The sequence below is a fragment of the Drosophila suzukii genome, chromosome 3 (genome assembly GCF_043229965.1).
Source record: "Drosophila suzukii chromosome 3, CBGP_Dsuzu_IsoJpt1.0, whole genome shotgun sequence".
NCBI classification, from domain to species: Eukaryota; Metazoa; Arthropoda; class Insecta; order Diptera; family Drosophilidae; genus Drosophila; species Drosophila suzukii.
In genome coordinates, this window is record NC_092082.1 from 14,096,115 (window position 1) to 14,117,744 (window position 21,630).

General features: G+C 47.6%; 7 protein-coding genes across 7 annotated transcripts; 4 read left to right on the plus strand and 3 right to left on the minus strand.

The window, feature by feature from the left end:
- The first annotated feature begins 76 nt into the window (after positions 1–76).
- On the plus strand, positions 77–3,364 carry pav (kinesin family member pavarotti). Its single transcript, XM_036814637.3, has 6 exons — positions 77–234; positions 294–1,052; positions 1,119–1,668; positions 1,728–2,049; positions 2,113–2,663; positions 2,724–3,364. The coding sequence occupies exons 1-6, from the start codon at positions 224–226 to the stop codon at positions 3,192–3,194; spliced, it is 2,664 nt and encodes an 887-aa protein (XP_036670532.3). The 5' UTR covers positions 77–223; the 3' UTR covers positions 3,195–3,364.
- A 910-nt stretch (positions 3,365–4,274) lies between these two features.
- ago (F-box and WD-40 domain protein 7) lies at positions 4,275–11,902 on the minus strand. Its single transcript, XM_036814636.3, has 7 exons — positions 11,721–11,902; positions 6,192–9,338; positions 5,946–6,127; positions 5,659–5,884; positions 5,376–5,586; positions 5,072–5,243; positions 4,275–5,008 (listed from the first exon to the last, which is right to left on the minus strand). Exons 2-7 carry the CDS (start codon positions 9,297–9,299, stop codon positions 4,897–4,899), a joined length of 4,011 nt encoding a protein of 1,336 aa, XP_036670531.3. The 5' UTR covers positions 9,300–9,338; positions 11,721–11,902; the 3' UTR covers positions 4,275–4,896.
- Positions 11,903–12,289: 387 nt separating this feature from the next.
- Positions 12,290–13,545, plus strand: LOC108020063 (solute carrier family 66 member 3). Its single transcript, XM_017088162.4, has 4 exons — positions 12,290–12,480; positions 12,549–12,808; positions 13,110–13,230; positions 13,293–13,545. Exons 1-4 carry the CDS (start codon positions 12,327–12,329, stop codon positions 13,418–13,420), a joined length of 663 nt encoding a protein of 220 aa, XP_016943651.2. The 5' UTR covers positions 12,290–12,326; the 3' UTR covers positions 13,421–13,545.
- On the minus strand, positions 13,476–16,694 carry LOC108020060 (NF-X1-type zinc finger protein NFXL1). Its single transcript, XM_017088160.4, has 10 exons — positions 16,525–16,694; positions 15,825–16,444; positions 15,604–15,762; positions 15,432–15,548; positions 15,258–15,374; positions 15,071–15,202; positions 14,803–15,011; positions 14,567–14,747; positions 14,049–14,504; positions 13,476–13,989 (listed from the first exon to the last, which is right to left on the minus strand). The coding sequence occupies exons 1-10, from the start codon at positions 16,637–16,639 to the stop codon at positions 13,564–13,566; spliced, it is 2,532 nt and encodes an 843-aa protein (XP_016943649.3). The 5' UTR covers positions 16,640–16,694; the 3' UTR covers positions 13,476–13,563.
- A 354-nt stretch (positions 16,695–17,048) lies between these two features.
- Positions 17,049–19,474, plus strand: LOC108020062 (phosphatidylserine lipase ABHD16A). The gene is made up of 6 exons (XM_017088161.4): positions 17,049–17,278; positions 17,364–17,677; positions 17,729–17,880; positions 18,186–18,789; positions 18,853–19,120; positions 19,178–19,474. Exons 1-6 carry the CDS (start codon positions 17,153–17,155, stop codon positions 19,286–19,288), a joined length of 1,575 nt encoding a protein of 524 aa, XP_016943650.3. The 5' UTR covers positions 17,049–17,152; the 3' UTR covers positions 19,289–19,474.
- LOC108020064 (zinc finger matrin-type protein 2) lies at positions 19,177–20,314 on the minus strand. The gene is made up of 2 exons (XM_017088163.4): positions 20,114–20,314; positions 19,177–20,041 (listed from the first exon to the last, which is right to left on the minus strand). Exons 1-2 carry the CDS (start codon positions 20,214–20,216, stop codon positions 19,560–19,562), a joined length of 585 nt encoding a protein of 194 aa, XP_016943652.1. The 5' UTR covers positions 20,217–20,314; the 3' UTR covers positions 19,177–19,559.
- Positions 20,315–20,478: 164 nt separating this feature from the next.
- On the plus strand, positions 20,479–21,036 carry VhaM9.7-a (Vacuolar H[+] ATPase M9.7 subunit a). The gene is made up of 2 exons (XM_017088114.4): positions 20,479–20,597; positions 20,653–21,036. Exon 2 carries the CDS (start codon positions 20,663–20,665, stop codon positions 20,918–20,920), a length of 258 nt encoding a protein of 85 aa, XP_016943603.1. The 5' UTR covers positions 20,479–20,597; positions 20,653–20,662; the 3' UTR covers positions 20,921–21,036.
- The last annotated feature ends 594 nt before the right edge of the window (positions 21,037–21,630 follow it).

Consider the following 21,630-nt stretch of genomic DNA (forward strand, 5'->3'; position numbering starts at 1 on the left):
CCTATTCAAATGACGAGGACTGTATACAACCTTGTGTTTATCTAGTATATATCGAATGCAAACCAGGTATTTTTACGAAATTCGGTCACTCTAAAACAAAGCGTGGCGTCGCTTGGCGCTGTAAATTTGAAGGTAACGAACCAAAAGAGAAATTGATTTGCGCACCAAAACAATTAAAAGCACCGCCAGGATTTCATATTACTGGCAAACGAAAGCTGACAACATGAAGGCAGTGTGAGTATATTGACAGGCCTGAAAAGATCGACTCTAGCATTGAAAATTTCCACCCACAGACCCAGGACGCCGATGCGCGTCGTCCCGAAAACACCGCGGGCGCAACCAACTGCGGAAAAACTAAGGCGAGACACCTCCGACAAGGCCCGGGATCCCGTGAATGTGTTCTGTCGCGTGCGACCACTGCAATCCGACGCCGATCTCGCCTCTTTGCGGGTCAAGAACTCTACAACGATCGCTCTGAATCCACAGGATCAGCTGCTGCAGCACCACAAGACACACAATGGCGCCCAGCGTGAGATTCAGTACATCTTCAAGCACGTCTTCCAGCCGGATGCCACGCAGCAGGATGTGTACGGATCGGTGGCCCAGCCTCTGGTGGAGAACCTCCTCAAGGGTCGCAACAGCCTGCTCTTCACCTACGGTGTTACTGGTAGTGGCAAGACCTACACCATGACCGGGAATCTAAAGCATCGGGGCATCATGCCGCGCTGCCTGGACGTGCTCTTTCGCACCATTTCCGATTACCAGGCCAAAAAGTTCGTCTTTAAGCCAGACAAGCTCAATGGATTTGAGATCTTGTCCGAGGAGGATGCGCTACTGGAGCGCCAGCATGAGATGAACCAGCGATTCGCGGGAGCCGGACGATTTGCCTTCAGACACAAGGATTCCGATCCGGAAATTGCATCTCAGGCCTCCGTGGAGCCAACACCGCTGCTTGGTTTAGATGAGGATAACATGTACTCTGTGTTTGTCACCTATATTGAGATTTATAACAACAGCGTTTACGATCTGCTGGAGGATTCGGGTATACAGAAGTAAGTGTTGATATCTAAGCCTTACCATCTAAAGGCATATAATAAAAAAAAACCTTTTTTCCGCAGGACTTTGCAGAGCAAAATCATTCGTGAGGATGCCAATCGCCACATGTTCGTCCACGGAGTCACCGAAGTGGAGGTCAAGACGGTGGAGGAGGCCCTCGAGGTCTTCCAAATGGGCCAAAAGCGCAAGCGCATGGGGCACACTGTTCTCAATGCGGAATCCAGCAGGAGCCACTCGGTTTTCAACATACGCTTGGTCCAGGCGCCCACGGATAGCCAAGGTGAGAATGTGGTCCAGGACAGACAGAACATCACGATTAGCCAGCTGTCCCTGGTGGATTTGGCGGGCAGTGAGCGCTCCTCGCGCACAAAGAACACTGGAGTGAGACTTCGCGAGGCGGGCAACATCAACAACTCGCTGATGACGCTACGCACTTGCCTGGAGTATCTGCGGGAGAACCAATTGGCGGCGGCAAACGGCTTGGCGCCCAAGAAGATACCCTATCGCGACTCCAAGATCACACACATGTTCAAGAACTACTTTGATGGCGAAGGGCAGGTGTCCATGATTGTGTGCATTAACCCAAGGATCGAGGACTATGACGAGAATATGGTAGGTAGTTTCTTTTACTTGAGTATTACTTATATTTATGATTTAATTTTTCCTTTTAGCAAGTGATGAAGTTTGCTGAAATGACGCAGGAAGTGCAAATAGCTCGGGCCACTCCCATGAAGCAAGATTTGGGTCTAACCCCCGGTCGTCGCAAAGCTAACAAACTATTCAAGATTGCCGTTAATAATCTGAATGAGCTAGGCATTCCGGAGGCCAAGGACTTAGAGGTGGATGTGGGTCTGGTGTACAGTTTGGGACCCGACTTTCCCGCCTACGACATGGATAGTCCCGAGACGGAGATTAAGATTCGCGAACTGATGCACTATCTAGAGCAACGCATAGAAAAGCGAAAGAAGCTGCGCGCCAATTTGGATATAAAGTGTAAGTCTCTACCTATCGACGTACTAATAACCATTATAAGATACTAATTTCTTTTCTCTTTAGGTGACAGTTTCCGACAAATGCTGATGAACCTGGACCGGGATAATCTTCAACTGCGCACAGAGCTCGCCTCCTTAAAGGCCGTCTATAAGCAAGAGCGCGATCGCAGCGCTGCCCTCGAGAAAAAAGTGCGCATCCACGAGAGCTCCATCGACGTCCTTAACAACACACTGAGCAAGAGAGAAAGGCAGATCGAGGAACTGACTTTCAAGCTGAACGAGAAGGAGAACATGCTCACCCAAAAGGAGCACGAGAAGGAAAAACAAAAGAAGAAATTCAGCTCTAAGCTGGCAGTCGAATCAGACAAAAACAAGCGCGAGTTTGAACTGAAGCTGCGTGAGCAGCGTGCCAAGTTGCAGGAACGCATGCGCATCAAGGACGAGAAGCTGCGCTTGGTCTCGAACATTCTGCAGTCTGAGGATATGCCCAGTTTGCCGCGTTCCCAGAGCTCCGAGAACATTCTCAACGAAAAGGATCGTGGTGCATATACAGCGCGTACCGAAGAATCTTCGGTGCCGGCAACAAGAACAGATATCTACGCCACTCCGCGTCATGTAAGAAGGCTATAATAGTTTCTAAAATAACGATTCTAACATTTTTGATTTGCCTTACAGGGAGCAGCAGCGGCCAACAATCGACATAGGCGCTCTCGTTCTGCCGGCGACAAGTGGCTGGAGCATCGGGCCGCCAATCCCGTGCCTCTGGGAACCATCATGCAGCCGTATCTGAAGAATCGCAAATCGGTGACGAAACTAACCGACATGAAGGAGCTGACTGCCCACGGAACCACCAAGTACTGTCTCGTCTCCCAGGACGCGGATACGGATGGCGATGTGGAGACCAAGCTGTACAAGGGCAACGTGATTCCCACTTGTGGCGGCGGTGCCCAAGTGGTTTTCAACGACGTGGAGTGCCTGAAGCAGAAGTCGCCGGTTCATTCGCCCACGCGAAAGCGACCCAGCAATGGCACTATTTCCGCTTTGGGAGGCGGTGGAGTGCCTAGCACGATCACCTCTGCCCAGGACGTGACCTCGCGCTGCAATGTCGGCATCGAGGGGCACAGCAGCAAGAAGTCGAAGATGTAGAGAGGGAATTGGACACCACGTTGAATACTTAAAGTCAATTACGCACTTAGTTGATAGTTATTTAGTTTGCATAACTTAAATTTAAGTTTATTACTTTCCCATTATGGTTTTGGAATTGAATCGCAATGAAGTGATTTGTTTGATTAAAAAAGGTTAACATGTATTAATAACCCCGTAAATGAATTCGCAATCCCTCGCAAATGGAAATGTTTCCTTGATCAATGAAAATCTGGTAACCGGAGGATATCAGCGAAGATCTAGACGGAAACTATCCAAGCATCGTCCATTCATAGGCTTACACTAGTTGTATCATAAAGTATGGAATATTTTATTGTTTTTGGAGCGATCTCCAGTTAAAAAATGAACAAATAAAGTGAAATTAGGCGCATACACTAAAATAATATTTCTTTTATTGAATAAGTAAAGCATGCAATAAAACGGAATTGTTTCAGTCAACTGTTTCAAGCAAACATTCAAGATACCCAACCCCAACTAACAATAGTAACACAAGACATAGTTTTAATTATTTGTATTATTATTCCTGCGTTTATTCAGATTTATGCTTAAACCGATAAATTTTATTGAAATACATACGGTACCATTACACATACATATTTGTAGATTAATTTCAATTACTAATAAATCAGTCTATAATTAAAATATATGTTCGCTTAATGATTTCACGTGTGTGAGTGTTGTTGTGTTGCAGTGTTGTAGTTGCAGTTGTTTTATGTTTTCTGTTTTTTATTTTGTTACTTGCGGGGGTGAGCTGCTGCTCGATGAGTTCGGCAGATGACTCTTAAACACTATGTACGGCAATTGTGGCAGGTTCCTGGCAAATGAGGAATTTCGAATTTGGAATTGGAAGCCAATATCGCTAACGCTACTACATGACAAATAAATCAAATCAAATTCAAATTAATGGAGAAACAATCAGAACACGATAATAGATTGTAGTTAACTCCAGGTATACATTTAAACAAAACAAATTGGACGAAACGAAACCACAAATGTAAACATAATAGACGGCAAACTCAACTCAAGTGCTGGGCCAATATTAACATATCCAACTTATCCGAATTCCAGTTAAACAAATTACAATTTAATCAATATAAAGCTCTGTTTTCATAAACGTTCTCTCGGGTTCACACGACGCGGAACAACAAGGTATTTGCATCTGCAACTGCATAGATGTATCTGCGGTTTGTAATACGTAATCATAATATTAGAATTAATTCAATCGACTCTCGCCATATGGATAATCGTAATAAAAACTAAGAAGCGAAATTATTCTACGGTGGAAAACGAATTTTGGCTATGAAGCAACGTAAATTAAAGAAGGTATTATTAACAATACGCACTCACAGCCACAGCCACACCCCGACCACCCGACCCTCCTCCTCCTTCTTCTCCTCTTCATTTTTCCCTTGATTGTTTTGTGTGTTTAGTGTATATGGTGTGTATGGTGTGTGTGGTGTATGTGGTGTATGTGAGCAGCTGCATTTTGTTGGCAAGGCAATCAACATTACGTTGCGGACTTTCACATCCGCGGTATCCGTCTGTGTGTGTGTTTTTCTGTGCTTAGATGAGTTTGCAATGAAATCTCGCTTGAAGCTGTATACTAGCTGCCCCGTCCTTGGCCATTCGCCGCCTGGATCCAAACGTGACGGCGAAGACCCGAACGGAAGTGCCCCACCGGCTCCTATGAGCACTTGACACACGCCCCCTCCACATCAAAGTCCAGGACCATGAGCTTTGTTTCCTCCGTTCCGTTGCGGGAGCCCACGGCACAAATGAGTTTTGTGTCGTTTGCCCTAAAAAAAAAACAATGATTAGTTTCATTTGTAACAAGCGGAATTGTACTGTCCAAGACTTACCTAATCCGCCACACAACGCCGCCGGATCCACCAGAGTCCAGGGCCACAAGGTTACGTATAAAGTCGCCCGTCTTAACGTCCCACAATTTGACAGTGCCATCGTCGGAACTGGTCACCACAAATCGGGAATTGAACTGCAGGCAGGTGACCGCAGACTGATGCTTGTTTGGACCTGGATGGGATTAAAATAGTTTAAGTTAGAAAATATTGAAAACATTCCGAGTAAAATAAACATAATGAGGTATTAGTAAAGTTTGGAATTAAGTGATCAGATTTATGTTGTTTTCCAATATTTTAAACTTACCCGATAGCGTTTGCAGACATTGTCCGGTTGTGATGTCCCACACCTTGACAGTGGAGTCGGCATTGCCCGAGACGAGAATGTTTTGGCGCAGCTCCATACCGGAGGTCAAACTTTGATGACCCATCAGGGTGTGCTTGCAATTGCCCGTCTCCACGTCCCACACGCGGATGGAGGTGTCCAAAGAGCCCGAAACCACATGAAGGCCATCAAACTATGGTTGAGAATAAATAAAGAACAGATAAATAAGTAAATTCACATTAAAAAAAACTTTCAATAATCTCACCTGCAGCGAGTAGACGCGATTCGTATGCCCCTGCAGAGTGTGCAGGCACTCCTGCCGCTCCGGATGCCAGATCTTGACCATGTAATCATAAGCTCCCGACACAATTAGCTTCCCATCGTATTGTACACATCGTACAGCGGCCAAATGACCAACCAGGACGTGCAGACAGGAGCCCTGTTCAATGTCCCATACCCTCAAAGTTGCATCTCGCGAGCCACTGACCACCCTGGGGAAAAATTCGTTAGTATTAGCATTGGTTACCATGTAGATGTGTGGCTTTCACTTACTTGCTGCCATGGAGATGCATGCAGCGAACCGTGGATGTATGCCCCTGTAGCGTGTGGACACAAGCGCCACTGTCCATGTCCCAGACTTTGAGTGTGCGATCCGTGCTGCCCGAGATGATGATGTTTCCGGACATTTGGGAAGACCAAACGCCACCGGTGTGACCCACCAGAGTTCGCAGACACTGTAAATGCAAAAGAAAACAGTATTTTAGAAAGGTAAACTTAGGTAAAGCTCGAACTACTTACCTTTCCATTCACCGCCGACCATACTTTAAGCGTATTGTCATCGGAACCAGACACAATGCGATTGCCGGAGAACTGCAGGCACGTGATAACATGATCGTCGTGGCCCTTCAGAACCTTAGGCTTGCGCACAGGTCGCGACCGCCAGTTCATCTCGATAATGTGCTGGCGCATGTAAGCGGCCTTCCAAGGCGAGGCAATTGGGGGCATGTTGCCATCGCGTCCTCGTTTCGGGCGATCGCTGCGCGGCTCGGCAAGGATCTGGGCCTTGCGGCACTTCTCCTTCCACAACAGGTTGTCGTCGCACAGGAAACGCCAGCTGCGGCAGGTCTGGGCGGCCCTCAGCAAGTCCTTGGGCTCCAAGTAGGAGAGCACAAATAGGGCTAACTCCCTGGGCAGCAGGGAGATGAAGTCGCGCTGGAACTGCGGCTCAATCACCTTCATCATGTGGCGCACCTGCGAGGGATCGCAGTGATCGATAAGACGGTCCAAAGCCAGCAGTCGCTCGACATGCGACCATCGTTGGAACTGGCCTAACCAGTGCTGAAGCTCTGGCGGCGGATTGTCACGAGTCGGAACCGAACGCGGCGTGCGACGACCCAAAGCCGATCCCGGCGAGGCGGTGGCCAGGTGCAATGAGGGGGTTAACGACAACACTGCCGTGGGTCCCGAATGTTGCGAGGAGCGTGGCGTAGATGCGAAATCGTAGGCAATCCGTTTTCGGCAATTGTCACTGACTCCCGAACCCGGTCCGCCCACTCCGCCGCTGGACGAGATGGTCAGCGAGTAGTCACCGCCATCTAGCAGACGTCCCTCGTTGTACTTCCGCTTGCGCTGTTGTGAAATTAGCGAGCTGGGATTGGTCAGCGAGCACTCGGAGAAGCCGATGGCAGAAGCGGCAGTGGAAAGCGACAGGGAGATGGGCTCATCGGGGTCCATAACGTCCAGATCGAAGGTCTCGCTGAGACTAGCATTGCTACCGCCGTAGCTGCTCCCATTACCGTTCTGGCACGTGCAGATCTCTTCCAAGTCGGAGCAGTTGTTCTCCTCATCGCAGTTGCCCCACGGTTCCTCGGCACTAAAGTCTCCGGGCTCCACTAGGCCACCGTCTCCACCGGCAGCTCCCTCTTCCACCACCACTTCCAGGTGAACAACATCGCTGGAACCGTTTCGTCGTTGCCGAACAGATGCAGCCGGCTGGGCACCAGCAACACCCGCTCCACTCGCAGCTGAAAGATTGCTGCGTGCCAGGAAACGCTCTTGGGTTTGGGCGCTGGCATTGACCTGACGGGCTGCTTTCGTCGTTGATGCTGTGGCATACTGGCAACGATTTGAGTTGGACGCTCCAGCTCCGGATGAGGTGGAAGCCGATGTCGAAGCCTGAGAGTCACCCAAGCAAGCGGTTCCGGCAGAACAATCCGCTGTTGGATTGATGGCGGTGGTGCGACTGCAACCACCTTCCTGAGAGGTCTGCGATCCCACCGAGCTATACGAGACCGATGCGCTTGCATTCTCCTCCTGATCCTGTTGGCAGCTGCCACTGGATGTGGACGATCCGGATGCAGATGGAGCCAGACCTGGGTAATCATTCGAATTGGTGTTGGTGTACACATCCGTTCGGGCTGCTCCGGTGCAGCTAGTCGATGACTCTGTGGATTTTGACGTGGAACTAGAACTGTTCCGATGCTGGCTGCAACTGGAGGCGCCCAGCGTGGAGCCCAGATTTAGTTTGGCAGTGGACTTGCTTAGCCGGCTGTTGGTGTACTTGCGACTGCTCGTGGGAGTCGTGGACAGATCCTTGTTGTAGGTGTACTTGCTGTCCGAGGAGACGGTGCGCCCATTGCTGCTGCTGGGCCAGTCGTCACTGTTGGCCGCGCCCGATCCATTGGCCATCCTGCTGCCCCCCGCCACGGACTTGATCAGACTTAGATTCAGTTTGTTCTGGCTCATCATGGAGCTGGTGCGCAGGATGATGCCGCCCGTCAGGCGTTGCTCCGTCTCGAAGTCACGGCGCTCGATCAGATCCATGGACTCAATGTCTGCCTTGGACAAGGCCGAACTGGAGTTTGAGCTGGAGCTGGATGTGGAGGCCTCCTCGGGGGCGGCAGCGTTGGCAGAGGCTGCTGGCGAGGGATTCGAAACGGCGTTGGCCGTCAGGCTCATTTGCTTCAGGCGCACTGACATGAGGCGGTCGTGCAGGGAGGAGCAAGTGGCCGCATCGTCGCCCTCAGAGGGATTGTCGTCCAGGCCGGCACTGACCGGTTCAGACTTGATACTTCTTCCTAATGCCAGATTCTCCGCCTGCTCTTCTTCGACCAGCAAGAACTCGTCGCTCAATCTCTTCGGCTTGCCTGTGAGCTCTGACTGTGGTCCGGTCGTCACCACTTGGCCGGGGTGCGGCTGGGCCTCCTCCACGACTGGCGTCTCCAGAAAGATCTTGGAGCCATCTGCCGCCATGATGGTGCCATCGGCCAAAGCTAATTGTGATGTGTTCGGGCAGTCGATTGCGGCCACTACAATATCCACTACGTCCTCGTCATCGTCCTCAATCAGTTCCTCCTCAAACTCGTCCTCCGGCTCGGGCTCCTCATCATCGTCATCGTCGTTTATAAGACATACAACCGGAGGATCCTCATTGTCCTCGTTAAAGAAGCCCTGACGACTGTGCTCCGAGGAGGCGGTGTGGCCTAGACCCGGATGACCACCGTTCAAGGTGTCCGTGGAGGAGCTGTCGTCGACGGCCACCACACCCACCGTGGACGCCGCCCCCGCACTGGTGGGCAGTGAGTTGGAAGAGCTAATCTCAAAGGTGCTGGACTCGTCGTCCAGAACTACGGCGAAACCATGTTGTGAGTTTGACGACACACACACGTCCTCCACATCGTCCCGCAGCGTTGACATAGATACAAAGGCTTCTCCGCCGGCTTCTGGTGATCCTGCTGATCCTACTGCTCCTAATGCCGCTCCTAATCCCTCTGATGCTCCTGCTTTCCGGCTGGTGGAGGCTTGACTCTTGGCCCACGTGGAGGTGGAGCTGGTGACTGCTGACTGAGTACGCTCCCCTGCACTGGCCACGGATTCACTGCTAGCAGCTGGGCATCCTCTTTCCATAATACTTTTCAGGCATTCAAAAGTGGGCAGCGCGCTCTCCTGGAAAGATTAACGATTTGGAATTGATAAATGGGAAGTTAAGAGCACGATATCTGTAGGGAAATTAAATTCTTTTCCATTCAGTGTTTGGAAGTTTCGAGCAAAGGATGCGTGGAAAAATAAAAGATGTTCTATAAATTTGAAATTAGGCAAAGAAGCTCTAACTTGAGAAACCAAGGGTATTACACATTTTTCACCGCTTACAACAAATCCGATCCTTTTTTGCCCTGAGAATCGAAGATGATCCGAAATTCCCACGCAACAAGCACAAACTGATGGTTGCAAAAAAAAAATCCAAAGCAATGAAAAGCAGTGGGAAAAATTTGTTGTAACGTCGCTGGCTCTGCCGGCGTCGCTGGAACTCGAAAAAGGAAATCACAAAAGTGCATCGGATCGGCGGAAGAGGCTAAAACGGCGCGAAGTAGAATGGGAAAAAGAAGACGAAACGGGTATTACAACAACAGCGAAGAGAGACAGCAGGCAGCAAAAAGGTATTGCGGAGAGGAGAGAAGAACAGAGATGACGAGAGCGAGAAGTAACGGACGTAAGAAGAAGAAGCACCAAAGATACACAGCAGCCGCACCACCAACAACAAAAACAACAACATCACGTACACCTTGCAATTCAAGCCGCTATCTTTTCCCTCCGCTTTTGACTGGCTTTCGGAGATGGTCAACGCGGGGAGCAGTCACTGTTTACTGGGCCAATGAGTCACTGAACTCAAGCTTGGGAAAACCTTTTGGCCTTTTAATAAAGTAGCTGGGATCACTTGGAAGATTTAAAATTAGTGACAAGAATACTCAGATTTATAGAACTAATTTTAATAGCTGAAGTGAAAACTACAGCTCAATAAATATTCATGGTTTATAAAATTACTTTTTTGTCTGTGCTCTGTTGCTAATCGTTGCATTTAGTCACGAAATGTAAAGTGCTGACTAGTTGTAGAATCTATGCAAACCCAAGCAAAGATTACTACTGCCACCAGGTTGAGTCACAGATTTTTAGGGCTTTAAAAAAATACATGTCACATCAATGTCAAGTAAAATCAGAAAAAACGTGATTTTGAATTAAATTTCGAAATTAAAATACCAACAAACATTGAGGTTAGTCACATTTTAAAATAAATAACTCCAACTAAGTGTTTTTCCCGGAAAACGCAAAATCACATGCCACTTGGAATGAAAAACAAGATAATCAATACATTTTTATCATGAATCAGCGATCGGTGACATTTTAGAAAATAAATTGATTACGCTTCTCTGATCCTTTTTCCCAGTCACAGTGACTGGAAAATCGCAGCTGCGCATCTCTGATGCTTGACAGCAGCTTGACTGGCCATCACATCCTACCAGCAGACACACACACACAGATGCTCTCGATCCCGAGAGAGTAGAAAAAGGGATCGCTGCAGGCAGAGATTGGAAGATTCGGAGGAGGAGGACGACGAAAGGAGGAGGAGGAGCCGCAGAGATCAGCCATTGCAGCGCAGCATCCGCAGAACAAAAGGGGCGAGATCACAAAGGAATTTTCAGCGCTCCTGCTGTTGCATCACTGGCCAAGCAGATCAGATGTGCAGGCATTTCTCCCGAACATTTTCTTTTATTCTCATTCTCTTCCCACCCTCCTGTCCCCCTCCCCTTGCCCCTGGCCTTTGGCTGTTGACCTCCCGAAAAAATACGTTTTTTTAGGGTCGCTTTAGGGCTCTCCGCTTTCACACCGCATTTCGATACGCATTTTACCTGTGCCACAGGACAACAGAATATCGGGGAAGCGCGCTCGAGAACATTTTCTCTCTGTGGATTTTAACCACGGGTGTGGAGTCGTCATAATCGTTGCATACACACGCTCACATTCACACGCAGCCAAATGGGCAGAGAGACGGAGACCTGTGGTCCCCAGTCCCAGTCGCAGTCCCCCAAAAATAGATTACTTTCGTTGCAAATTCAGAGCAGCAATGCGCGTTCCTTGAGGATTTTGAGCTTCCCCACATCCGCTGGCTTCCCTAACCCCACTTTTCTGCACCTGCAAATGCAGCGGATGGAATACGGAGGGATAGCCATAGCCCCATAATTCGTGGAGCAAACAACAAAAGAAAAATGTGGACATTGTTGTACACACAGGCAGAGCCACACACACATGCTCACTCACTCACTCGCAGCAAAAGTTTAAATGCGCGTGGTCCCGTGCAAATTGTTTATAAACTTTTGGGTAGCTGTAATTTGGATGAGCCCAAAACACACACACCCCGCTTTTCTGGCTACAATTGTTGTTTTCAACTATTTAAGTGCACATTTACGCGTGTAAAAGTTTTTGCGTTTGGGCCCACTCTCACACACACTGGCGCAGCCCATACACACACGCGCAATCGAATTTTTCACATACGTTTTAAGGACGTTGCTCCTCGGAGAATTGCGAACTTTTTGCGTTTTTCAGCCGACTCTCACTCTGTCTATCTAATTTTCTGATCTTTAGATACAAGAATATGCATGTAATTTGCGGATTTGGACAGATTTTGGACCCGAAAAAAAAACTATGCGGATCCAGTGTGACCGCCGCTCGACGATTCAAAGATACCATGGGAATTTCGACTCCAAGCTAGAGATGTGCGTGTCTGCGTGTGACACGACGCCAATACTCTAAATAAATTTTCAAAAATTTCCAAAATGTTAGGATTTTTGGGGTCTTTCTGTTTGTTAATATTTCAAGATATGTATGTAATTTTTTATAAACCAAACGTAAATGTGGTTACACTGTTATTCTTTTTGTATAAGTTTTATGCTTGAATATTAATTTATCAATATTTCCAAGAAGCCAGGATCAAAGACCCTATTAAACAAGTTAATGAAATAGGTATAAACATGTTTGTTTTTAATAATATCTATCGCAATTTAATAAAAAGGAAGGGGGATGTGGTAACACTAGTATTTCCGTCCACACAATGTTTAGGTCACACTCAGAAATTGCAAATTTCGAATTTCGACGGTCGCAATGAGTGGAGCTCTCGGTGATGTGGTGTCCGAATATCTGGAGCGGGGGTTGGTGCTCGTGATAGCGGACCTGCTGAGCCTGATCACGGTCTCCTCCTGCCTGGTCATCAAGGTGCCGCAGATCAACACGATCCGGGCGAACGAGTCCTCGAAAGGTGAGCACCGCCCACACAAAAGCTTCACAACCACCCTCCCACTCATGATATCCATGATTCCGGACCAGGCATTAGCGTTTTGGGACTATGCCTGGAGCTGTTCAGCTATACGGTGATGCTGTCCTACAACTACACCAGTGGCTATGACTTCCTCTCGTACATGGAGTATCCTGTCCTGCTGCTGCAGGAGTACGCCCTGATTTACTACGCCTTCAAGTACCAGGATCTGCTGGGCAAGAGAACTCAGCTGGTGGCCGTGTTTTATAGCATAGTGGCCACTCTCATCTACCTGAAGCTGTTCCCCGTTATCATCCTTACGTTCCTGGTGGTGAGTAAGCATAGCTATCACCTGGCTACTGATTAGGTGGGAATGCCTGCCCAGATAACGACTTCGGCGAAATTCAAAACCCGTTCTGCATTCACTTTTTTAATTAACTAATTATGCTATAGAGTAAACTGGTTTGCTTTGATTTCTTTTAGTTTGGAAGGGAGGCACTCTTAACTGTGCAGCATCTCTTCCCAAGGTCACCGGTGTTTGTTGTATAATATTTGAGCGGCTATTAATACCATTGTGCTCGGGCAATTGATATATATTGCGGAATTTATTTAAATATTTCTTTTTTCTTTAGCCATTCTGCACGCCCATCGGAGCCACGAGCAAGGTCCTCCAGCTGCTGGCCATTCTAAGGACCAAAGATGCCAGTTCCGTCAGTAGAACCACATGGGCGCTCTCCGCCTTCACAAACATGAGTGAGATCACAGCTTGCATTCCCCCGCTCGAGGTCATCAATTAACGAATTTATCGCTTACAGCTCGAATATACACGGTATTCTTCCAGTCCCACGACTGGATGTTGCTATCCAATTTCCTGATTTCGACGTTCCTGAGCGCCTCGGTCTTCGCCGCCGCCTGTTTCTACAAGAAGGCCAAGGCGGAGTAATTGGTCACCCTGATAGGAAGAGCTCAACATAGACAAACACTGCGCTGCCTGGAAGTGCTTATCAGTCATTGTTTTAATTCGATTTGCTTATCTGTTTAAATTGATATTAGAAATACTAGTTTAAATTGTTTGTTGTCACTCGTTTAACTGTCCGCGTAGAAAGCCACTGCAATTGCACCTACTACTGTGAGGATGGACACAAGATAGATGGCCCAGCGCTGCCAGTCGATCTTGGTTTTGGCCGGACCCACGTCCACAGTTTTGCGCTCCTTGTGCTTGCGCTTGCCGAACTTCGCCTCGAACTTCTCGAGCTCCAGGCGGTTTCGCTCCTCCTCGTTGCGACGCTTCTGCTCTAGCTGCTGTAGCTCCGCCGCTTGGGCGCGGGATTGCTCAGCCTTGCAGATGGAGTCGCATTCCAAAGATGTTTGACCAGCACGGTGTTTGTCGCAGGCTATCTCCTGCTTCAGTCGCTTGCAGGCGCAGAAGATGCGAATCTTCTTGCGGCACGATTCGGGATTTGGACACTTGCCCGAGTGGCAAATAGCTGTGCAGCGATGTCCGCAGGGATACTAGAAGAGTAAAGGAAATTAAATCTCTTTATATTTTGTATTTGCTAAGATATACCCACATTCTTCAAGCACCGGTTGAGGCAGCTGCGTATCTTCTCCCTACGCTCGATAATCTCCTGGACAGTCCCCGACTCATCAAAGTACTCACAGCATTTGTACACCAGCTGATTAAGTCCACAGTGGCACTTGCTCTTGATCACAAAGTTGCAGGGCGCACAGGGCGGCGGATGACAGCCCTTGGGGCAGGCATGAACACATCCGGTGGGTCGGGGAACGGAGCAACCCTCCTCACAATTGGCGCAACCAGCTTGCTGGGACATGTCCTGTGGTAGCGCCACCGAATGGCAAACCAAGGAGCACTTGTGATTGCCACACTTAAGCTGACGCGCACACTTTCGCTGGCAGGAGCTTGGCTTGGAGTTCCAGCAGGGCCAGGTGGCCACCTCATGACCCCCGATGCAGGTGACAACGACTCCTTCTTCGCACCGGGGATGGGGAAGAGCCTTATACTCATACTGTAATACGAATTTGAAAGGGTTTAAATTCGATATTATATTAGTAAGCATTTTAAATGTACCTTTTTAGCCTGTGGCTTAGCCTCTTTGGGTTTGTTAACTCGAACTGCCTCATGGCAGCGAGCCTTACAGATGTGTCCGCATTTGCTGGCGTCATTGGGAAGCCCACACACTTGGCCACAAGGAGGACACTCGCCCTTGTGACAACGATGTTTAATGGCGTGGTGGCATTTGGCAGTTATGCTATGAGGAGAGGATTAAATAGTTGATCAGTATATATTTGAAAAGAAACACCAACCGGCAGAGTTCCAAGCAAACGATGCGGGCACTTCTCTCTCTTCCACAAGGAACACTTCTTTTGGTCTTTCCACAGCGGCAGTTTATTTGGGATTCCAGTTTGCAGGGATAGCATGGTCCATTGTGGCACACGGACTGGCATTTGTGCTTGTTGCAGCTCAGCTGCTTGCCACAAATCTTCTCGCAGGGTGGACACTGATCTCCACAGCACTAAAAAAGGATTAAGATAAGTATCTATCCAATGTAAAATGCCTGGAGGGGTTTCATACCTTTCTATTGCACGCATGTTTGCCACAATCACGTATTTGCTTGCATTTAGTCTCGCATGTAAACTCCTTGGAGCAAGGAAGCTCCTTTTCATGCAGACCACAGCGACATTTCTTTTTAGTTCTCACGGGGCACTAAAAAATAAATTTTCCTTGGAGAACTGGTATATTTTCTTGGAAAACTCCTTACGGAAATGCAGGATCCTCGATGACAGCGCTGAGTGCAAGTATGCTGGCCACAGGACAACAGCTTCTGGCAAGTATCGCCACACGTTTCCTCCGCCTCATTACAGGGTCTTACTTGAGTCTGCAGAATTAAATAAAAATGAATAAATATATCCTAATGCTTCAGGGATAGACATACATTCTTGCCACATGGACAACTCCTGACTTGCAAGGGACACTCGCCATCTCCACAAGGTCCGGCATGGCAGACCTTTTCGCAAATATGCAAACCACAAGCGAAGGGAGCTCCACATACCTACAAGAATTTAAGGGTTTAACATATTTTAGCTGACTCAACAGATAATTCTTACGTTCTGGCACTTCCATTTGCGATCGGAGCAGCTAACCATCTTGGATTCCCGCTGGCACTCGCAAGGCTGCAAGCTTTTACTAGTGCAGGGGGGACACTGTCCTGCTCGATGGCACACCTGATTGCACTTATGCTTGCCACATGCCAGGATATCCTTGCACTGTAAGGAGGGTACATTAGTAAGGAAGCGGGAAAGTTCTCTAAAAAATCCTGAAACCCTACCGGCTGCTGACATCTCCACTGCTTGTCGATGCATCTCATGGATCTGGGACTGGATTTACCGCACAAGCAGGAGACCTGCGCCTGCTGGGCACACGGAGGACATGGCCCCGGATGACACAGCAGCTTGCAATCGTGTCCACACTTCGGTTGCAGCAGCTTTCCGCAGATCTCGCCGCAGGAATGGGGCACCAGGAAGGGCTGGTTCTCAGGATTCACTTCCTTGCCACAGAAGCAGTTGTACTGCGTGGGCTTCTCCGCCGGCTGGTAGTCTCTGCGGCACTGGGGACAGCACCAGTGCAGTGATTTCTGGCGCTTGGGCGGCACAAACTCGCCCAGGTGATTGTAGTACCCCTGGCTGGCCTGGCCGTTCTGCTGCTCCGCCGCCTTCACCTTCATCTGCATCATACTGTCGTTGGCCCACCGCTGGATGCAGTTCAGGTGGAAGAAGCAGTAGCAGCTCTCACAGGACCAAATGGCCTCCACCCGGCGGATGCTTCCGATGCAGATGAGGCAAGTGGCTGCTCCCGAGTGGAGGGTGTTCTCCAGGAACGTGCTGGTGCGGGCCGCATCCTTGGAGATCCCTGCGCTCTCCGTGGGTCTGTAGTTCTTGTACAGGAGTTCTATAGAATGTGCGAAAGATAAAGCCAAAATAGTTGGAAGCTTTTGAATGACACGTCACGAGAGGCGGCGGTTGGTTTACCCAAAATATGCTGTTCATCCAGTTCGCCTTCATCTTCGGAGCTGGAGGCGTAGTTGTCCACCAGTTTTTGGGCAGCAGCTAAATTTTTGGCCTGCGCTTTGTTGAACTTTTCCATTTTTAACCGGCGTTTTTGTCTATCAATTGGGAATAAATTCTTGGGGTAGAACCAGGGAAGCGACAAAGTGATAACAGCAATTAGGGGAACTAGTTCCAAGCGGAACTTTATGATTGGGTGAACTTAAAAGTTCCTTTCCAATTGGAAACTATTCAATAAACAATTGGATTTATTATAAAATTTACATTATTAATTTCCATAAAAATGAATACAAATAAAATTTGTATATTATAATCACGAAATTTCTATTATAAATTTTCAATTTACTTTGAATAGTTGATGTCACATTCTTTTTATTTTTATGTTTAAATCAAATAATTTAAATTGTGGTAGAAATTAAATTTGTATCTTAACCGTTAAGTCATTTTACTTGCCAGCCCTGAAAATCGATGTCAACCATCTGTTTGTGAGTGCGACACCCTGGAACAGCTTTCACATCAACTACAAGTACAAAAAAAATAAAATTGGAAAAATTAAATATATCCAGACATACCGAAACCGATCCTATCCAAGATGAGTTTCCTCAATTACGTGTTCGGCCCCAATCTGTTCATGGAGTACCGCGGTGTTCCGGAGCCACAGCGCAAGATGTACGAGGCGGGTGCGGTGGAAAAGTTTGGCGAGCAGATTCTGTCCACGGTATGTGTGCCCTCCGATCCCTTGGGGAGTCGGGCTGAAAGCCGGAGCATATGGCAGTGTAGAAAGTGGACTTTCCTCTTTGCAGCTCTCGGTGATGTGGTCCGTGGGCTACTACACATCGCCGCTGCTCGTCACATTCCTCTATCGACGCGGCTACCTGGTGACCGACTCCTTGCCGACGCTGGCCAAGATCACCACCAGTGTGGGCCTCATTGTGATAATCTCGTTGGTGATGCGCGGCCTTGGGCGCAAGCAATCTCGCTCCTACTCCAACATGATGAAGGCCCTGGTCCGCGCAAAGGCTTCCAAGACGGCGGGAGATGCCCAGAGCGACCTGCGTCGCTTCGACATCGAGTTCAACGCCTGGCCGGTGGACTTCGATGTGAAGGCTTTGACCGGGTGAGTGATGGTGACCTCTACAGTGTTTGTCTAATAACCCTTTCTGTCCAGAGACACCAAGAAGCCCGTGGTCACGGCCAGCAGGCAGGAGCCACTTAAACTGGACACTGTGCCTTGTGAGGTCATCGCCTACCTCGCCATCAACACATTCGGGCTCTCCATGATCTATCCGGGCTCCGTCAAGCTGCTCCAGAAATTCATGAGTAAGAGAGAAAGCTTATCTGGAGTTAGCTAAATTGCAATCGGTCAAGGCAGATTTTTTTAAGTTGTGCGCAATTTCTCAAATATGTATGTCACATGTACATACAGCTTAAGAAATATTAGTCATTCTAATATACTGGCTGTAACTTTCTGCCAAGATAATGTACAAACTAGTTTGCTTAGAAAACACATACAAACATATTAAGACTGCAACGTTTGTCGTACAAACTATGGTATTTATTTAAGCTTCTTATTTATATAGTCCTTTTAAAATTCAAATTTTTAATATATGCCAATCTCTACACAGGACCCATGCTGATCTCTGGACGTGCCAAGCTCATCGAGGATGACAACGGCATCCGCTACAAGGTTAAGACCATTGACTCGAACGAAATCGATACGTTGTTTATTGACAACCGCAACGATAACGTGGGCAACGGCAAGACTCTAGTCATTTGCTCCGAGGGCAATGCCGGCTTCTATGAAGTGGGCATAATGGGCACCCCAGTGGCCTTAAAGTACTCAGTTTTGGGGTGGAATCACCCAGGATTCGCCGGCAGCACGGGCACACCTTATCCGCACCAGGACAAGAACGCCATCGATGCTGTGGTGCAGTTTGCCATCAATCATCTAGGCTTCGCCGTGGAGGATATCATTCTGTATGGCTGGAGTATCGGTGGCTTCAGCACATTGTACGCTGCCTCTGTATATCCGGATGTCAAGGGAGTGGTGCTGGACGCCACCTTCGATGATGTCCTCTACTTGGCCGTTCCGCGTATGCCAGCTCCACTGGCGGGTATTGTCAAGGTAGCCATTCGCAACTACTGCAATTTGAACAATGCCGAGCTGGCCAACGATTTCAATGGACCAATATCCTTCATTCGCCGCACTGAGGATGAGATTATTGCAGAGTGAGTGATGATTTTCCCACTTTAGAAGAGTTTTTAATAAGGAAAACCTTTGAATTTATCCAGGGACAACCGCATTGAGACTAATCGCGGCAATTTCTTGGTCTTGTCGGTGCTCAAGCACAGGTATCCCAACATTTTTGGGGCTTCCCAGCTGAACAAGGCCAAGGGGCTGCTGTCCAAACCACTGGAGCCTTATAGTATCCCCACCGCCGACGAGAAGCTCTGCATGTCTCGATTGATTACATACGCCTCCGACGAGGGCAAGTCCTTCCCCATGAACATAGGCGCGGATTACTCAGACGAGGTGCGCAACCTCATGGCTGTGTTCTTGGTGGGTTTTTGTTGTGGCTGTTAAGTGTTAAGATAACTAATTCTTTCCACCTTTCAGTTGCGCAAGCATTTACGCGACTACAACTCCACGCACTGCACCCAGCTGCCCGGAGAGTTCTTCAACATGCCTTGGGACATTCCCACCGAGCAGGGATTTGTGTTCACCTAAGCCTCTAGTTACCCAAAAGGTGTTCGACGGCCGTATGCTTAGACTTAGTGAAATGGTTTTAGTCATTTTTGCACTCTGACTGCTTATTAAATTATTCTAACTGGGAACAGCCGGGATTAGCTGGACAACTGGTGTAAAATTGTCTTATATACGAAATAATAAATGTCACAAGCTAACATAAACTAACTGAACTTTTTTGGTGGTAAGTTTCTATTTCAATGTACGACTAAAATTGGAGGGGGGTTTTTGGGGGCAGTTCAACACTTAGTTCCTACGAGTTCTTCTTGGAGCCACCGAAGCCGGAGAAGCCCATGATGGCGGCCATGTCGTCGGGCATGCCGCCGGACTCGAAGTCCGTGTCCTCGGCCTTGCGCTTGCGTTCTTTCCGCTTCTCCTTGCGGTGCTCCTTGTAGCGATCCTCCTCCTCCTTGGCCTCCCGCAGACGCCGCTCCAGCTCGTAGTCCTTCTGCTTCTCCTCCATCTTCTTCTTGTTCTGCTGGAAGCGCTCTTTCACCTGGTCGACGGTGCTGCGCTCCACCTTCATGGACATGCCCAGATTGCGCTGGTGCTTCTTCCCATTGATGTGGTCCAGGAAGTTGATGGAGTCTTTGACCACGCAGTCGCAAACGTTGCAATAGTAGCCGCCCGATTGCGAGGTGGGTGTGTTCTTGTTGATGACCACGCTCTTGCCCAGCTTGCTGTCCAGGTCCACCTTGTAGTCGCGTCGCTTGAGGTTCTCCCGCTGCACGGGCTCTGGAGGGGAATGGAGGTGGGAGGGAATCGTTAGTTTGAGAGATCTTGTAAAGAAATCACCCATCTACTGACCTTCTTCCTTGGGCGCCACCTGGTTGAGCAGCCGCTCCGCCGCCAGCTTCTCGTACTCGTTCTTGTCCCATTTCCTTCGGTGGTCATCAGGTCTCATCGTCATGGTGGCGCTGGAATAATGGCTAAGGCCCTAAAATCTATTGTGTAAAACTATGCAAAATGAAAATTTGTAAATATTTTTGTTAGTGATGCGGCGGTTGGTGTCCTGGCTAAGTTTTTGGCGAGAGTGCCAACTTGGTTTTTAATCAAATGTTATCGGAAGCCAGTGTGACCGCATTTAAATTTACCTGTTTTTAAATTTAAATTACACTTTATTTGTAGTTATTATTTATTACAAATTAGGATTCTTTATTAAGAATATGATATCCGAAGGAAATTTTGCTGGTGACACCCTAGTTCCATATCGATGTTTTAATAATTTAAAGGTATCGATAGATTACTAGCGATAATTATTGATTTTTCGTAAACAGTTTGGAGAAAAACGGTAGGTTAGCAAAATACCGTGAAATCAAGGATAATACCTACTCTTTATGGCTTAGATATTGAAAAATGGGCGCCGCTTTCTTTCCCGTGCTGTTTTTCACCGCCTTGTGGGGCGGCGTGGGCATTGCTATGCCCATTATGACCCCGAAAGGACCTCATCAAAACCTGATTCGCTGTATCCTGATGCTGACTGCCGCTTGCTGTTGGCTCTTCTGGCTGTGCTGCTACATGGCCCAAATGAATCCTCTGATTGGGCCCAAACTGAAGAGGGATGTGGTGGCCATGATTGGCAAGTCCTGGAACAACCCAATCGTGGCTGGTTAAAGGCTTCTTGGGAGTATATGTATAGAGCCAGCTTTATAATGTATCCCAGCATAATCACCACTTAATTGTTTATAATATGTTGTAAATAAAAAGTGCAAATATCCATTGTTCCGTTACCTGTGAACTGTTTTAAATTGTAAATCCAGCAAAAAATTTTTTAGAAATATTTATAAATTGCGTTCCAAGTTTCCTTTTAAATTGATTAGATTGCGTTGTAAATAAAAAATAAAAAATGATTAATTATGCTCAGTAAACATTGCTAGTTTATAAGGTTATTAAGCTTATTTTTTACCTTAATAAATAACCAACATTAAAAATAAGATTTAACAAATTATAAATATTTAAAAAGAACGTCAGTAAAATGTCTACTTACCATATTTGAAAGATTGGAACCTGTTCAATATAATAATTGGCAAAGCAGTAGAAGTAGAAATTCATTTTATTTGTTTTTAATTTATTTTATATTTTTAACAGTTATGGATGAAAACAAATTCAGCTCTAAATTAATTTCTCACCTAAAATATATTTCGAAAATGAGAAAGTATTTTGACATTCGAAACAAAAAGATAAGGAACTTTTCTTTTCAGCTTGCAAATATTTAAATTTTCTTTGAAACTACTGCAGTAGCCAATAAACAATAGAAACAACTTGTTTGATTTGAATAACAGAAGAATAACGATACTGGCTGATAAAGGGAGAGTTACGGAAAA

Coding starts and splice junctions, on each gene's coding strand:
- LOC108020063 (XM_017088162.4), top strand. CDS start 12,327: ATGAGTGGAGCTCTCGGTGATGTGGTGTCCGAATATCTGGAGCGGGGG. Junction 12,481..12,548: donor GGCGAACGAGTCCTCGAAAG/GTGAGCACCGCC, acceptor ATTCCGGACCAG/GCATTAGCGTTTTGGGACTA. Junction 13,231..13,292: donor CTCCGCCTTCACAAACATGA/GTGAGATCACAG, acceptor TATCGCTTACAG/CTCGAATATACACGGTATTC.
- LOC108020064 (XM_017088163.4), bottom strand. CDS start 20,216: ATGACGATGAGACCTGATGACCACCGAAGGAAATGGGACAAGAACGAG. Junction 20,042..20,113: donor GGTGGCGCCCAAGGAAGAAG/GTCAGTAGATGG, acceptor ATTCCCCTCCAG/AGCCCGTGCAGCGGGAGAAC.
- LOC108020062 (XM_017088161.4), top strand. CDS start 17,153: ATGAGTTTCCTCAATTACGTGTTCGGCCCCAATCTGTTCATGGAGTAC. Junction 18,790..18,852: donor GAGGATGAGATTATTGCAGA/GTGAGTGATGAT, acceptor GAATTTATCCAG/GGACAACCGCATTGAGACTA. Junction 19,121..19,177: donor ACCTCATGGCTGTGTTCTTG/GTGGGTTTTTGT, acceptor TCCACCTTTCAG/TTGCGCAAGCATTTACGCGA.
- LOC108020060 (XM_017088160.4), bottom strand. CDS start 16,639: ATGGAAAAGTTCAACAAAGCGCAGGCCAAAAATTTAGCTGCTGCCCAA. Junction 15,549..15,603: donor GCAAATGGAAGTGCCAGAAC/GTAAGAATTATC, acceptor AAATTCTTGTAG/GTATGTGGAGCTCCCTTCGC. Junction 15,203..15,257: donor ATCGAGGATCCTGCATTTCC/GTAAGGAGTTTT, acceptor TTTATTTTTTAG/TGCCCCGTGAGAACTAAAAA.
- VhaM9.7-a (XM_017088114.4), top strand. CDS start 20,663: ATGGGCGCCGCTTTCTTTCCCGTGCTGTTTTTCACCGCCTTGTGGGGC.
- ago (XM_036814636.3), bottom strand. CDS start 9,299: ATGGAAAGAGGATGCCCAGCTGCTAGCAGTGAATCCGTGGCCAGTGCA. Junction 6,128..6,191: donor GGTCGGCGGTGAATGGAAAG/GTAAGTAGTTCG, acceptor TTGCATTTACAG/TGTCTGCGAACTCTGGTGGG. Junction 5,009..5,071: donor GGCGTTGTGTGGCGGATTAG/GTAAGTCTTGGA, acceptor TTTTTTTTTTAG/GGCAAACGACACAAAACTCA.
- pav (XM_036814637.3), top strand. Junction 1,669..1,727: donor AGGACTATGACGAGAATATG/GTAGGTAGTTTC, acceptor TTTTCCTTTTAG/CAAGTGATGAAGTTTGCTGA. Junction 2,050..2,112: donor CGCCAATTTGGATATAAAGT/GTAAGTCTCTAC, acceptor TTTTCTCTTTAG/GTGACAGTTTCCGACAAATG.